This window comes from Phascolarctos cinereus, unplaced genomic scaffold (genome assembly GCF_003287225.1).
Source record: "Phascolarctos cinereus isolate Bilbo 61053 unplaced genomic scaffold, phaCin_HiC Scaffold_5;HRSCAF=322, whole genome shotgun sequence".
Classification (NCBI taxonomy): domain Eukaryota; kingdom Metazoa; phylum Chordata; class Mammalia; order Diprotodontia; family Phascolarctidae; genus Phascolarctos; species Phascolarctos cinereus.
In genome coordinates, this window is record NW_027555958.1 from 332,073,784 (window position 1) to 332,086,266 (window position 12,483).

A 12,483-nucleotide genomic window follows, 5' to 3' on the forward strand; every position below is an offset into this window, starting at 1 on the left:
GCCACCTAGCTTCCCCTTCAATATCTTTTTTAGACAAAGATGTATCATTTTGTTCTACCGTGCCATAAGTACATTTTTTAAAAAATATTTTTGTTGATAGTTTGCTTTACTACAACACACAATAACCAACAGACACTCAAGACAACTTTCCTGCAAAGTACACTCCCAGAATATAATTAAGCAAAGGCATGCAATAGTCTTTGCTGTTAATTCATCATACTAGGATTAAATTTCATGAATTAAAATCATAACCACAATCATGAACATTGTTCTGAAATAATTAGAAATTCCTATACAATTTACAACTTGGTGGTAGTTTTCCACATTATTTTATTTGTGTCCTTCATTGAAATTCTAAAATTCTGTCCTTTATAATTTTAAAGAAATGGCCATAATGGCTGACATAGTTACTTTAAAGTATATATAGTCTGTAGACATAGTTCATACTGTGAAAGAAGAAGCAAGTTTTTCAGACTCTGCCAGGAATTAACAATGTGTTCAAAACCTAAAGAATTTAAATGAATATTTATTCCAGTTTCCTTCCTTTTTTCCCTTGTTTTTGGACATTTTAGTGTATCCCCTTAAATTTAACACTATCCTTTACTATATCATGTAATGAGAATGCTGTCAGAACTAGTAACCTATAAATCAATATTCTGATTCCCCTAACCTTTTAATGGTGATATTTTGATATTTAATATATGTGCTCCAATTATTTTGTTAGTTATAATCTTTTTGTATTCTCATCCTACGTTAACATGGGCAAGTCTTTCTCAAAACTTTTAAATAGGGGGTGCAGTGGGTACAGCATTGGCCCTGGAGTCAGGATCACCTGAGTTCAAATCAGGCCTCAGACACAACGCTCACTAGCTGTGTGACCCTGGTCAAGTCATTTAACCCCGATTGCCTCACCAAACAAAACCAAAAACTTTTAAATAAGAAGTTTCCTCATTTTAATGAAATTGTGCTGTAATAACCTCACTGGAGGAAAGCATTTTTTCAGGGGGAAAAAAAAAAGCAAAAACATGTAGACAGTGTTATAAAGAAACCACCATTCATGAATATGGGATAATTGTTAGCCTGTTTGTCACTTACCTTCAACAGTCTGACTTTGGTGTTGCCCAGGGGGAAATGAAGGAAAGGGAAGGGAATAAGTATTTTATATAGTGCCTGTGTGCCAGGCACTGTGCTAAGAGCCTTTTACAAATATGTCATTTGGCCAGGTTTCTGTCCACTTTGTATGTTAATTAAACCATACATAAGATCATACAGTAACAGATCTAAGAGAGTCTTTGAACTTACTTTTTAAAAAAAAAAATTCAAATTTTTGCTGTAACAAAATGGACCTGGAATTTATATTGGTATTTCTTCTTCTTTTTTCCTTTGTGTACTAGAAATGTCTGAGCAAGAACATTTTCTGCTACATCAGGAGACCATACCTGAGCAGCTATTAGCTGAGAAACAGTTTAATCTCAGTACAATGCCAGTATTGACTGCACCACAGCTGATCAACGTATGTATTTTACACAGTCTTACAGCCACTTCTTAACTGTTCCAGAAGTCCCTATGGAGAGATGTTGTGATATAGTGGGAGCAGTGCTGCATTTGGAGTCATAGACCTTAGTTCAGATCCCAGTTTTGTTATATGTCACCTGGATCACATTGAGCAAATCATTTAACCTCTCTGGGTTCCTCATCTGTAAAATGATGGGGTTGGACTAGATGAACTTCAATGGATCTTTCTAATTCTTAAAAGCTGTTAATTCAGTAAACATGTATTAAACTTCTACTCTGTGCCAGGCACTATGCTAAACTCTGGGGATAAGGATAAGCTGTTATCTATCCTGTGATCTCACTAAAAATAATTCTTTACCTCATTTTTTTTTTGCCATAGCTGTACATATGTGAGGAAAACAGAAGAGCCAATGAGTATGACTTCAAGAAAGCTCTAGACTTGCTAGAATACATCGATGAGGTAAATTGAGGAAAATGAGTTGAGAAGATCATACAAAATAAAAGAATGTCTCTTTAAAATCCCTTACCAGTGTTAGATTTCATACCTTTTAACTTTATGAAGAAGAGAGGAAATATAAAGGGGAAAAAGAGAACCTAAAAATTAACCAATTAGATTGGAATATTTAGATGGTAATTCTTCAGGAAGCTTTATCATAGGTAAAAAAAAAATAGTAATAATATTTGGTCCTAACCAGGAAAACTATTCAGTTGGAACCAATTCCCTTTCTTATTATATCCTACGTAGATGTCATTTTCTTCCTATATTCTCAAAAAAAAATCCTTCCATTTGGAACATCTATTTGACATACTTCATGTGTACTAATTCCAGAACCTAAGCTTTGGGACATTCCCCAGTCTCTAAAACATTCTCTTGAATAGACCATGAGGATTTCAGTTAAATATTCACTGTAGTCTCTATACATTTCCTCAGATTTCCCTGTTATTCAATTCAAAATTGCTCTGTATATTCACCTAGATTTGTTCTATGCTGTTTTTAAGGAAGAAATGTCCTAACTTCTTGTCAAGTGTAACCCCTTCTCTCATTTTCTTGATCCATTTGCTCAATCAACATGCATTTATTATGTGCGGGGATATAGAGACACAAGTGTAAAGCAGTCTCTCTCCCCTCCAAACACTTGCATTCTATTAGTAGAGACAACACACCTATGTAGTTGTATATAAAACCATAGAAAACACATATAAGACAACCCTGAGGTGGGAGGCATTAGTAGCTGGGGGGAACTAGAGAATTTCTCCTTCAAAAGGCGATATTAGAGCTGAAATTTGAAGGAAATCAGGAATTCCAAAAAGTGGAAGTGAGGAGGGAGTGCGTTCTAAGCAGGGAGCATGGCCGGTGCAAATGCTGGGAGATTGGAAACAGAGTTGTGTGTGAGGAGAAGAGCAGCAACAAGGCCAGTTTGCCTGGATAGTAGAATGTGTAGAAGCGAGTAATATGTAAGAAGAATGGAAAACTAAGAAGGGGCCAGACTGTGGTGAGCTTTAGGTGCCAAGTAGCAGAGTTTATGCTTGGTCCTAGAGTTTATAGAGAGCTCCTAGGTCTAGTAAACTGGAGTTTATTGGGCAGAGGCATTATATGGTCACACCTGTTCTGTAGGAGAATCACTTTGGCAGCTAGGTAGAAGGTGGATTAGAGAGGGGGAAAGCTTGAAGCAAAGACATCAATTACTAAACTATTTTAATAATTCAGGAAAGAGGAAAGAAGGGCCAGAAGGGAAATTGTGTGCATTTAGAGGAAGGGATATAATTGAGAGATGTAATGAACATAAAATGACAAGTTTGGCTATGTGGGTGGAATGTGAGGCAGGAGTCAAGCTTGATTTCAAGGTTGCAAAGCTAAGTGACTAGAAGGAAGAAGGCAGTGCCCTTGACAAAATTGGGAAAGTTTGGAGAAAGGATAGGGTTGGGGTAGAGAAGAATTGGCATGGAGAGAACCTAAGTTCTGTTTTGAACATGTAGAGTTTAGGATACCTATGGAACTGGAACATCTAGTTTGAACTGTCCAATAGATAATAACTGCTTACATTCAAGTATAGGGAAGTGATACATCTGTCCCCTTTGAACCCTGTCATCGGGGATCATAGATGGAATCTATTTGGACAGAGGGCCTGCCTAAGAGTGGTTCTGTTATGTCTTGATATCTTAAGAAAAGGGAAGAGAAATGAATGGGGGAAGGGAAAAAGAAAGGAAAGGAAGGATAGTGAAAAATATTTCATGTAATCAGGGTGCACAAGTAGACATCTATAGACTCAGAAAGGGCATGGGGAAGTAGCACATATGTGAACCTTACTCTCCTCTGAACTAGGAGGGAAAATATACGCATGCACGGACACACGCACACACACTCTCAGGTCTAGAAATACATTTTACTCAACAGAAAGCAGGAAGGAAAAGGAAGAAGAAATTAGAGGAAGGATACATTAAGTGATGGATTAAGCAAAACCATCTAAGAAAATGCAAAAATATTTATAGCTCTTTTTAAGATAGCAAAGAATAGGAATTAAAGGGATGGCCATTAATGGGGAAAAGCTGAGCAAATTATGACATACAGATGTGATGGCATACTGTTGTGCTCTAAGAAGTAGAGGAGGGTTTCAGAGAAACCTTGGGAGACTTAATATTAACTGATGCAGAGCAAAGTGAACAGAAGCAGAACAATTTCTGCAAAATCAACAATATGGAAAAGACAACTGTGAAAGACGTATGAACTCTGATTGGTGTGATGACTAACCACAATTCTAGAGGACTAATGAAACATGCTATCCACCTCCTGATGGGGATATGAAGGCTCAGAGTGTAAAATGAGACATATATATTTTGTGGATGTAGCCAGTGCAGAAATTTGTTATGCTTGAGTATTCATGTATGTAGTAGAGGTTTTGTTTTTCTTTCATTCTCAGTTGGGGGAGGAGGATGAGGATGGGAGGGAGAAAAGGTGTATTTTTGCTGATTGGCAAAAAAAAAAGCGTGTCTATAATTTTCTTAAAAAGAATCAGTTAAGGCGATGTAAAAAGATTGCTTTACTTCAGTGAGGGCCCAGTGGAAATCAGATTTAAAATTTATAGTGGATGCAGTCAGCAGTTTCATGATTTCCTCCAGCTTCATTCAGCACCACATGAGTAGAAGTGGAGGAAGTGTTTGGTGGTGAGAATGATCCAAGTTTGGGGTTTGGCAAGATACGATTGGAGATGGGATAAAGGAATCAAGGATTGGGGGTTCGAGGCTAGTGAATAAGCAGCAGTAAAAATGTAGTACTTTTTAATTGTTTTATGGTTTGAAACAGTTGCTAGTATGTGACAGTGCATGATTTTTAATATTTAACAGCTTTTACAAACAGTACTTGTCCCTTGAATCCTTTTTTTTTATTACAAGGTATCTGTAGCACTGAGGATACCAGTTTTGCCACTTCTTATTTTTAGACGCATTTAGATAGCGAGTTTCCTTTATTTTAAGAATGCAAAAGGAATTAAATAAGCTTGTTTTGTTCTGAAATATGTTATGGGATTGCTGTGAGTTTCTTTTCTGTTGGTTAATGAGGCTTATCCTTACAGTTTTGGAAGCATACATATAATCTTGACAGCGATGGGAAAGACCACACTTCTGTCAGTAAACAAGGGAAGTGCCCAGGTCTCTTTTAAGGCACAGAGACACTTTGACCATTACTTCTGTCTCTGTCGCTAAAGTGCATTCAGGGTAACTTGGCACTTCTGTGTCCTCTGTCAGTATATTTTGGGGGTATATTGCATGCTATAATGTGTTGTAATGTAACATTGTCCTTTGAATGCCCTGATACAGAATTCTGTACTTGATGGCATACCTGATGTTTTTAATTCTAAAACTTTGGAGAACCAATTTGTACTTTTTTTCATTTCAAAATATACTCTGATCTGCTATTTTAAATAGTTTCAGAAAATCATGTATAAATGTACTTTCATAGGTACAGATCATAGAATCATGAACTTACTTATAGTTGAAAGAAACTTTAAAGATGACCTGGTTTAATCCTTCATCTTAAACTAAGTGGCAGAGAGACTCATTGGCTCACTCAGACCTGAATGTGTTGGTGACAGGTTAGTCTATCTTTTTCAAAATAATTTTTAAATGTTACCCAAAAGATTCATGTTTTCAGCTGGAAGGATTAAATAATAGTTGTTATTCAGAGATGACAGTACTAGCAAGCATTTGGGATCCTGTATGGGTGTGGTTGTAAGGGTAAATGTGTGACCAAAAAATGATGTTTTTCTTAGTAGGCCATTTGATGGCAATTTTGGTTTGCAGCTACAGCCATTGTTAGACACATATGAATCAGTCAATAAATAAACATTTATTAAGTGGTTACTGTGTGCCAATCACTTTAAGTTCTTGGGATACAAAGACAAGTGTGAAACAATCCATGCCCTTATGGAGTTTACATTCTGATGGGAGAGACCATGTGTACATATGTGTTACATACAGAAGATATACAAAATTAATACAAAGTAGTTTTGAGAGAGAGAAATTTATAAGCAGCTAGAAGGTAGGGGAAAGAAAGAGGGACCAGGAAAGGCTTTCAGTAGAAGACAGCTCTTGAACTATGTCTTATAGGAAACCAGGGATTCCCAGAAGTACAGATAGGAGGGAGCATATTATAGGCACAGGGGACAGCCATCAGAAAGTCATGGAGATGGGAGATGGGAGGGTCATGTGTCCAGAACAGTAAGTATGCCAATATGGTGGGGTTGCAAAATGTGAGGATGAGAATAAAATCTAAGATTGGAAAGGTAGGGATGAGGCAGATAGTGAACAAATTTTAACGTCAGAAAGAAGTGTATTTAATCTTGGGGCAGTGGGGAGCCACTGGTGGCGTTTGAGCAGGAGGGTGGCATGATCCAGACTTATGTATTAAGACAATCACCTGGGTGGCTTTGTAGTGGATGAATTGGAGTAGAGGAAAGCTTAATGCAAGGAGAACAAATTGGAAGCTGTTGCAGAAACTTAGCTGAAAAGTGATGAGGGCCTGAACTAGGGCAGTAGCTATGTGATGTGAACAGAGAAGAGAAATGACAAGATTTGGTGGACTTACCTGGATATATAGGTGGGTGAAAGTGAAGAGTCAGGGATAATACTGAGGTTGCAAGCTTGGGTGATTCGATGTTTGACGGTGTCCTTGACAGTAGCAGGGAAGTTTGGAAGAGGGGTAGGTTTGAGGAGCAAAAGAAAGAGTTCTGTTTTGGACATACTGAGTTTGAGGTATGTATGGAACTAAGTCATGCCACCTCTGTTTAAGTACCTTCAGTAATGGTGAACCCAGCATTCGTCTCCCTTTAAAGAAAGATGCAGTGACCTCTTTCAGTTATGTTATAAATAAATCCACAAGTTCCTGAATGATTGTTCCAAGATTTTTTTGGGTGATAAAAGAATAACCTGTATATTTGGTTTTCTTTATCTCATTGTAAGTTACAGATAGCCATTGCATTTAGTACCTGGTTCCACTACTTGAAAGTAGTAGGGACTCAAGGATTGTTAGCTGTTGGTTTTTAATTTGTTTAAGGGACGTGGATTATTTCTTTAGTTTTATACCTGATTAGTCAGATATGAACTTTATCAATTTTGTCAGTTTATCTTTTCCAATTGTTCCCCACAGAAGCAGGACCTTAGCATTTTTTACAAAGTTTTGGGTGATAATTCTTGATTATATTCATTTTTTCTGAAACTTGGCTCTGAGTATATGAAGTAAATTGAAAAAATGTTTATCACAAGTTATGTATGACTTTTCAAGATCCAACTTTAAGTTAAACTCCTTGCTTCCTAAGGTTCCTGCTGTTCTCGTGTTATCATGCTGATAAATAAGTTCACATAAGGTTCTCTTAGTGACCTAATAGGTTATTGTTATTCTTTCCAGGGATTAATTATGTTTTAAAGAGAGAAGAGGAAAATATTTAACATAAAGCATTAATTTCCAATGTGTAAATATGTATCTTTAAAGCTACAAAACTAAAGAAATGATTCATAATAATTTAAAAGGTAGAGAAAAATAACAGACTGTCTTTGGATTTATGTTAATGATTTTTCTTTGTTCAAAAAATGAATTTATATTAGGACTTGTACAGCCTTTCTGCCTTCATCACATGTGATTTTGTAATTTTTTTCTTCTTGCATGCAGTTAATATAAGCCTCTACCTGCGCATAGCAGTGGGGCTCTACTGTAATTATATTCCACCATTGAACAAGAAGTATAATTATCTCTTATCGCCAAGTAACCAAAATAGAATAAGAGTACATAATTGTGAGCTGACATGCCTTGAATCTGAATGTGGTATGAAGTTTTAGAGAGAAACAAGTGATTTTTATAATTCTTTTGAAATAAGGATTTAATCACTTTTTTTCTTTTATGAAGGAGGAAGATATAAACATAAATGACCTCAAACTTGAAATCCTTTGCAAAGCTCTTCAAAGAGACAAGTAAGACCTAACAGCACAATGTATTTAGTCCATTTGGGTCATTAGAATTTGTTGATGTATTTTTCCTTATGTCATTTGTAGTTGAATACCCTTGCCCATTTAAAAAACAAAACAAAAAGTAAACCCGTAAGGACGTTAAGACTTGGTTTTGGAAAGGAGCAATGTGATCCTTGATTTTTTTTTTTAAGGGCAAAAATGGAACATTTCAAGGATGTAAGTCTATTAGTATTTAGAATTTATAGAAATCCAGAATGCAGAGCAATTTTTCTATATTAACTGGGGCAGGGGAGTGGGATGTAGAAATTGATTTTTTTTTCCATTTCACAAAGCTAAGGTCAGAGGTACCAGTTTCATTTTGATTAAAAATTCTTAGACTTGAGAATGTAGTATCCAAATTTTCAAGCCTCTCCTTTATGTGTATCTGTTGTCTTCCTAGGTATTCTTCATTTCCATCTATGGCAGTGGTTCTTTTAAAACTTGCCATGTGAGAAGGATTAAAGATAGTCTGTTGTGGGCATGGGTCTCTTTCTTAGAGAGGAATTTTAAAGATGTCCTGGCCTGACAGCTAAAAACTTTTCCCTTGCTCACCATTTTCCTTATTGGAGGGAATAGAGCTATTTTTATTTTGTCACCTCCTCCCTCCTCTGAGCACTCCCAGATAGTTAAAATTGTTGTTAATTTGGTCTCAGAAGCCATCATAAAAAGCTTCCAGCAAGTCCACTTAATTCTGTGTTCCACCTCACTCATACAAAGTTATTCATCTTGATTTCTTTCTTTTTTATTTTTAATCATTGTTTTAATTGAAGATGTAGTATGTTATAGAGTATAGATTGCAGCTGACCATGTAGATTTACTTGCCTGTGGTTTTTATTTAGGTGCTTTCAGACAAAAATTTTCCCAGTTTCGTATGTGTAACCCTATTTAGGTTCAAGGAACAGTGCCCATTTTTACTTGAATTTTTAAAAAACATACGTGTTAATGCATTCTGGCTGTTGCCTGCTCTTTGGGAAATCATGCTTTAGGTTGCAAAACTCATTTTGCTATTGGCTTCAGTATTTCCTTGGGCAAGTTACTTAAGTGATATTTTTAAAGTATGATTTCCTGATTAAATAATTGTATAGCATGTCCAGCTCTGGCCAAATATCTAGGTAAGTTCAGGATGCATTATGGAAAATTTTAGTGTATCCATCTCTTACATTCCAAAATCTTTAATTAGTCTTAGATACATAATCTTCTGTGACATGGGAGACACTGCCACAGGCCCACTCAGCATGGTGCGCCCACGTCAGAGAAGGTGCTGTGCTCTATGAGCAAAGCAGAATTGAAGTAGCTCTGAAGAAACTTGAGATGCGCAAATTTAGAGAATCCACCCCAAATCTTCACATGGGCTATTTGTGCCCGACCTGTTGTAGGACCTTCCAAGCTCGTATTGGTCTGATCAGCCCCAGTCAGACACACTGTACCTTGACTCTAGCATAGTGATTCATTTTGATCCTCTTCAAGAAAGGACAGTAACCGATACATAATGTTTGCCCTACCCCCTCCCATCCACAAGACACCATATTTTTAGTCATCTGTAAGGTTTTAATTAGTAAATTTCAAACCTTATGCTGATTTTTTTGTTCTGTAGTTGGTCCAGTTCAGATGGTAAAGATGATCCAATTGAAGTATCTAAAGACAGTATGTTTGTGAAAATTTTGGAGAAACTTTTAAAAGACGGTAAGTGATTAGTTCTAAGTTTTTTGAGGGCAGGAACTCTTATTTTTCTTTAATTAATTAATTCTTTAATTAATTCTTCACATTTGTCTCTTTATTAGAGCAGTCAGGGAACATTTGGACTAAACTCCTTAATACTTACCAGTCCCTGGGAAAGATTTGGTGCCTCATGTTCTTTTAAGTTGCAAAGCTGGCTCAGCTCCTTAGTTTTCTGGAGCCCCAAGTATATCACTATCCACGAATGGAAGACTAGAATGTACCTACTTTATAAAACATAGATTTCAAGATTTGGCAATAAGGGAAGATAACATTAGAAATCCATGTAGTTTTGTTGTATCAATAAGCTAAGATCATAGGATCGTAAGTTTAGAGGTAGAAGGGACCTTAGGAGTCATCATGCTCAAACTTCTCACTCATAGAAGCCTGAGGTCCAGGGAGTACAAGTCACTTGGCCACCATCACAGTAAATAATAAGAGGCAGCATCAGAATTCAGCCTGAGACACCAGATCTTTTCCACTTTCTGCTCCACATTGCCATCCTCTTGGCTACAGCCTAGATACTTGAGGTTGACATTTGGTATACTTAAGTGTGAGCATATCATCAATTTATTTGTCACCTTTCTACTCAGTTATTTAAGGACTCTGTCTAAATTGCTTATACAGTTTCCTTTTGCAAAATATGCCTTTAATTCTGCAGGAAAAAACCCATCAACATTAAATCAGTGAGGGGCTTTGACTGGAGACCTCTGAGATCCTTTCCAGTTCTAACTACAGTGACCCTATGTTAGGGTTAAATATATGTGTTTTAATAAGAAAGTTTGCCATTATTTACATATTTTTTTCTCACAAAACTACCCCTTTACAAATTAATATGAGCATCATTTTATTCATAGGAAATTAAGGATACTAAGTCTTTATTGGAAATGTTAAATTATTAAATTGTTAATTTATTCTCTTAATATGAGTAAACCCAAAACGTTTACTGCATATAAAAGAGCCTTAAGAATAATATACAATTCCTGATTTTGAGAACCTCTGTCTGGTATCTTAAGTAACTTGGTTTTTTGAACCTGAAACTTGGCTAATAGATCTTATTTATTAAATGAAGAAAATGCACATACTTATTTTTGAAATTATTTATGAAAATGGACTTGTCTGCACATATACATTTTTGTATTATAATCATTAATGGACACTTTTTAAAAATTATTACTTGGACCTTTGTCATTTTTATACTAGCAAAATATCTCATTTTGATTTAGCTAAACAATTCAGCCAAGTCTTTTTTTAATGGACAACACATAACAAAATGATTCCTTAAAGCTGTGTGGTTTTTAACCTTAAAATTGTAATACCTTATGAAATCAATCCTATATATGGCCAAAATTTCAAAATGACAAGTGTTTTTTTAATTTAAATATCCCCCCCAAATGAAACAAAAAATAGAGCAGTTTTTTTGGAAATACTTTCAAAATAATTCTTAATTGTAACAGTTTTTGTGTTAACTGAAAGTGTAAAGTAAGTGTGAAAATGAAAAATTACTATTTCAGAACCATAGCATGTATTTCGTATGTAATTTATAGCTTAGCTTTTTAAAGTTTTGCCATTTCATCTCTGTTGGTTATAATCTCTACCAATGTGTCTTACACTACACACACACTCTCACCCCATTCTTTTCCAGTCTACTTGAGATACTGTGGCCAGGTAATCCAGCACCAAATGTTCACTGTTATGGTGGTGAACCACTCCATAGTTAACTAGGTTGGTCCTTGCGTGAAGATGCACCATTGCTGGACTGAAGTCTATTGCTAGATGCATATATAAATTGCCTTTCCACCTCAGAGCTTGCACTCCATTGACATTTACTTAAAAAACCTGTGACTTCCACCTCATCAGTGAAGCATTGGAATAGAATTTTAATGGTGGATATTTAAACTAATCCAAGCAGTTCATTCAGCTCCATAAAACTTCTGTTTAATAATATTATGTTGCTAGAATTGCTTAAGTGCCTTTTTAAACAAAACAGAATTAAAATAGGACATTTCTCAAATTCGAAAGAGTGATGTAATTTTAATGGAAGCATACATGTTTCTGCATTCAGCCAGGTTTCTTGAGTAGACAAGTTTTATGGAGTTATTAATATATTTTTATGTTTACAGGTATTCAGCTTAGTGAATATTTACCAGAGGTGAAAGACTTATTACAAGCAGAAGAACTTGGAAGTTTAAAGAGCAATCCTTACTTTGAATTTGTTTTGAAAGCAAATTATGAACATTATGTCCAGGGGCAAATGTGATTTCTTTTTCAAAAGCATTAACTGTTTTTAATGAATTGTATCAATGTGTAGATTTGGAGCATTTTGATCTCATTATATTGAAAATGTTTAAAAGTTTATGACTAGGAGCAGCTAGGGGGTGGAGAGGATAGAGCTTCTAGCATTGGAGTCAGGAGGACCTGAGTTCAAATGCGGCTTCAGACACTTGACACATATTAGCTGTGTGACCCTGGGCAAGTCACTTAACCCTGATTGCCTCACCAAAAAGGAAAAAAAAAGTTTATGGCTAAATCGTGTGTTGTTTGTTTTGTACTCTGTTTGGAAACTGACATAAAATCTTTATGCCTTTATGGAATTTTGGTCTTCCATTCCTGCAGTATTTGTTTCCTTTTTCACTCTAAAAAATCTCTCTTAATTCCAGAAATACCACTTAATATTGTTTGGTTGTCATAGTTGTTGACCTTTGTTTTTAATATTATTTTTTTAAACATTGGATTGTGAGTCAGGGAAACTCAGGT

General features: G+C 35.7%; 1 protein-coding gene across 1 annotated transcript in view; it reads left to right on the plus strand.

Annotated features, from left to right (window-relative positions):
• Positions 1 to 12,320, plus strand: part of NUP133 (nucleoporin 133) — a 67,585-nt gene extending 55,265 nt beyond the window's left edge. The window contains exons 22-26 of the mRNA XM_021000463.2: positions 1,395 to 1,513; positions 1,895 to 1,975; positions 7,910 to 7,974; positions 9,605 to 9,693; positions 11,850 to 12,320. Coding sequence (XP_020856122.1) covers positions 1,395 to 1,513; positions 1,895 to 1,975; positions 7,910 to 7,974; positions 9,605 to 9,693; positions 11,850 to 11,986 — 491 coding nt within the window. The 3' untranslated portion in view covers positions 11,987 to 12,320. The remainder of the gene's footprint in view (positions 1 to 1,394; positions 1,514 to 1,894; positions 1,976 to 7,909; positions 7,975 to 9,604; positions 9,694 to 11,849) is intronic.
• The last annotated feature ends 163 nt before the right edge of the window (positions 12,321 to 12,483 follow it).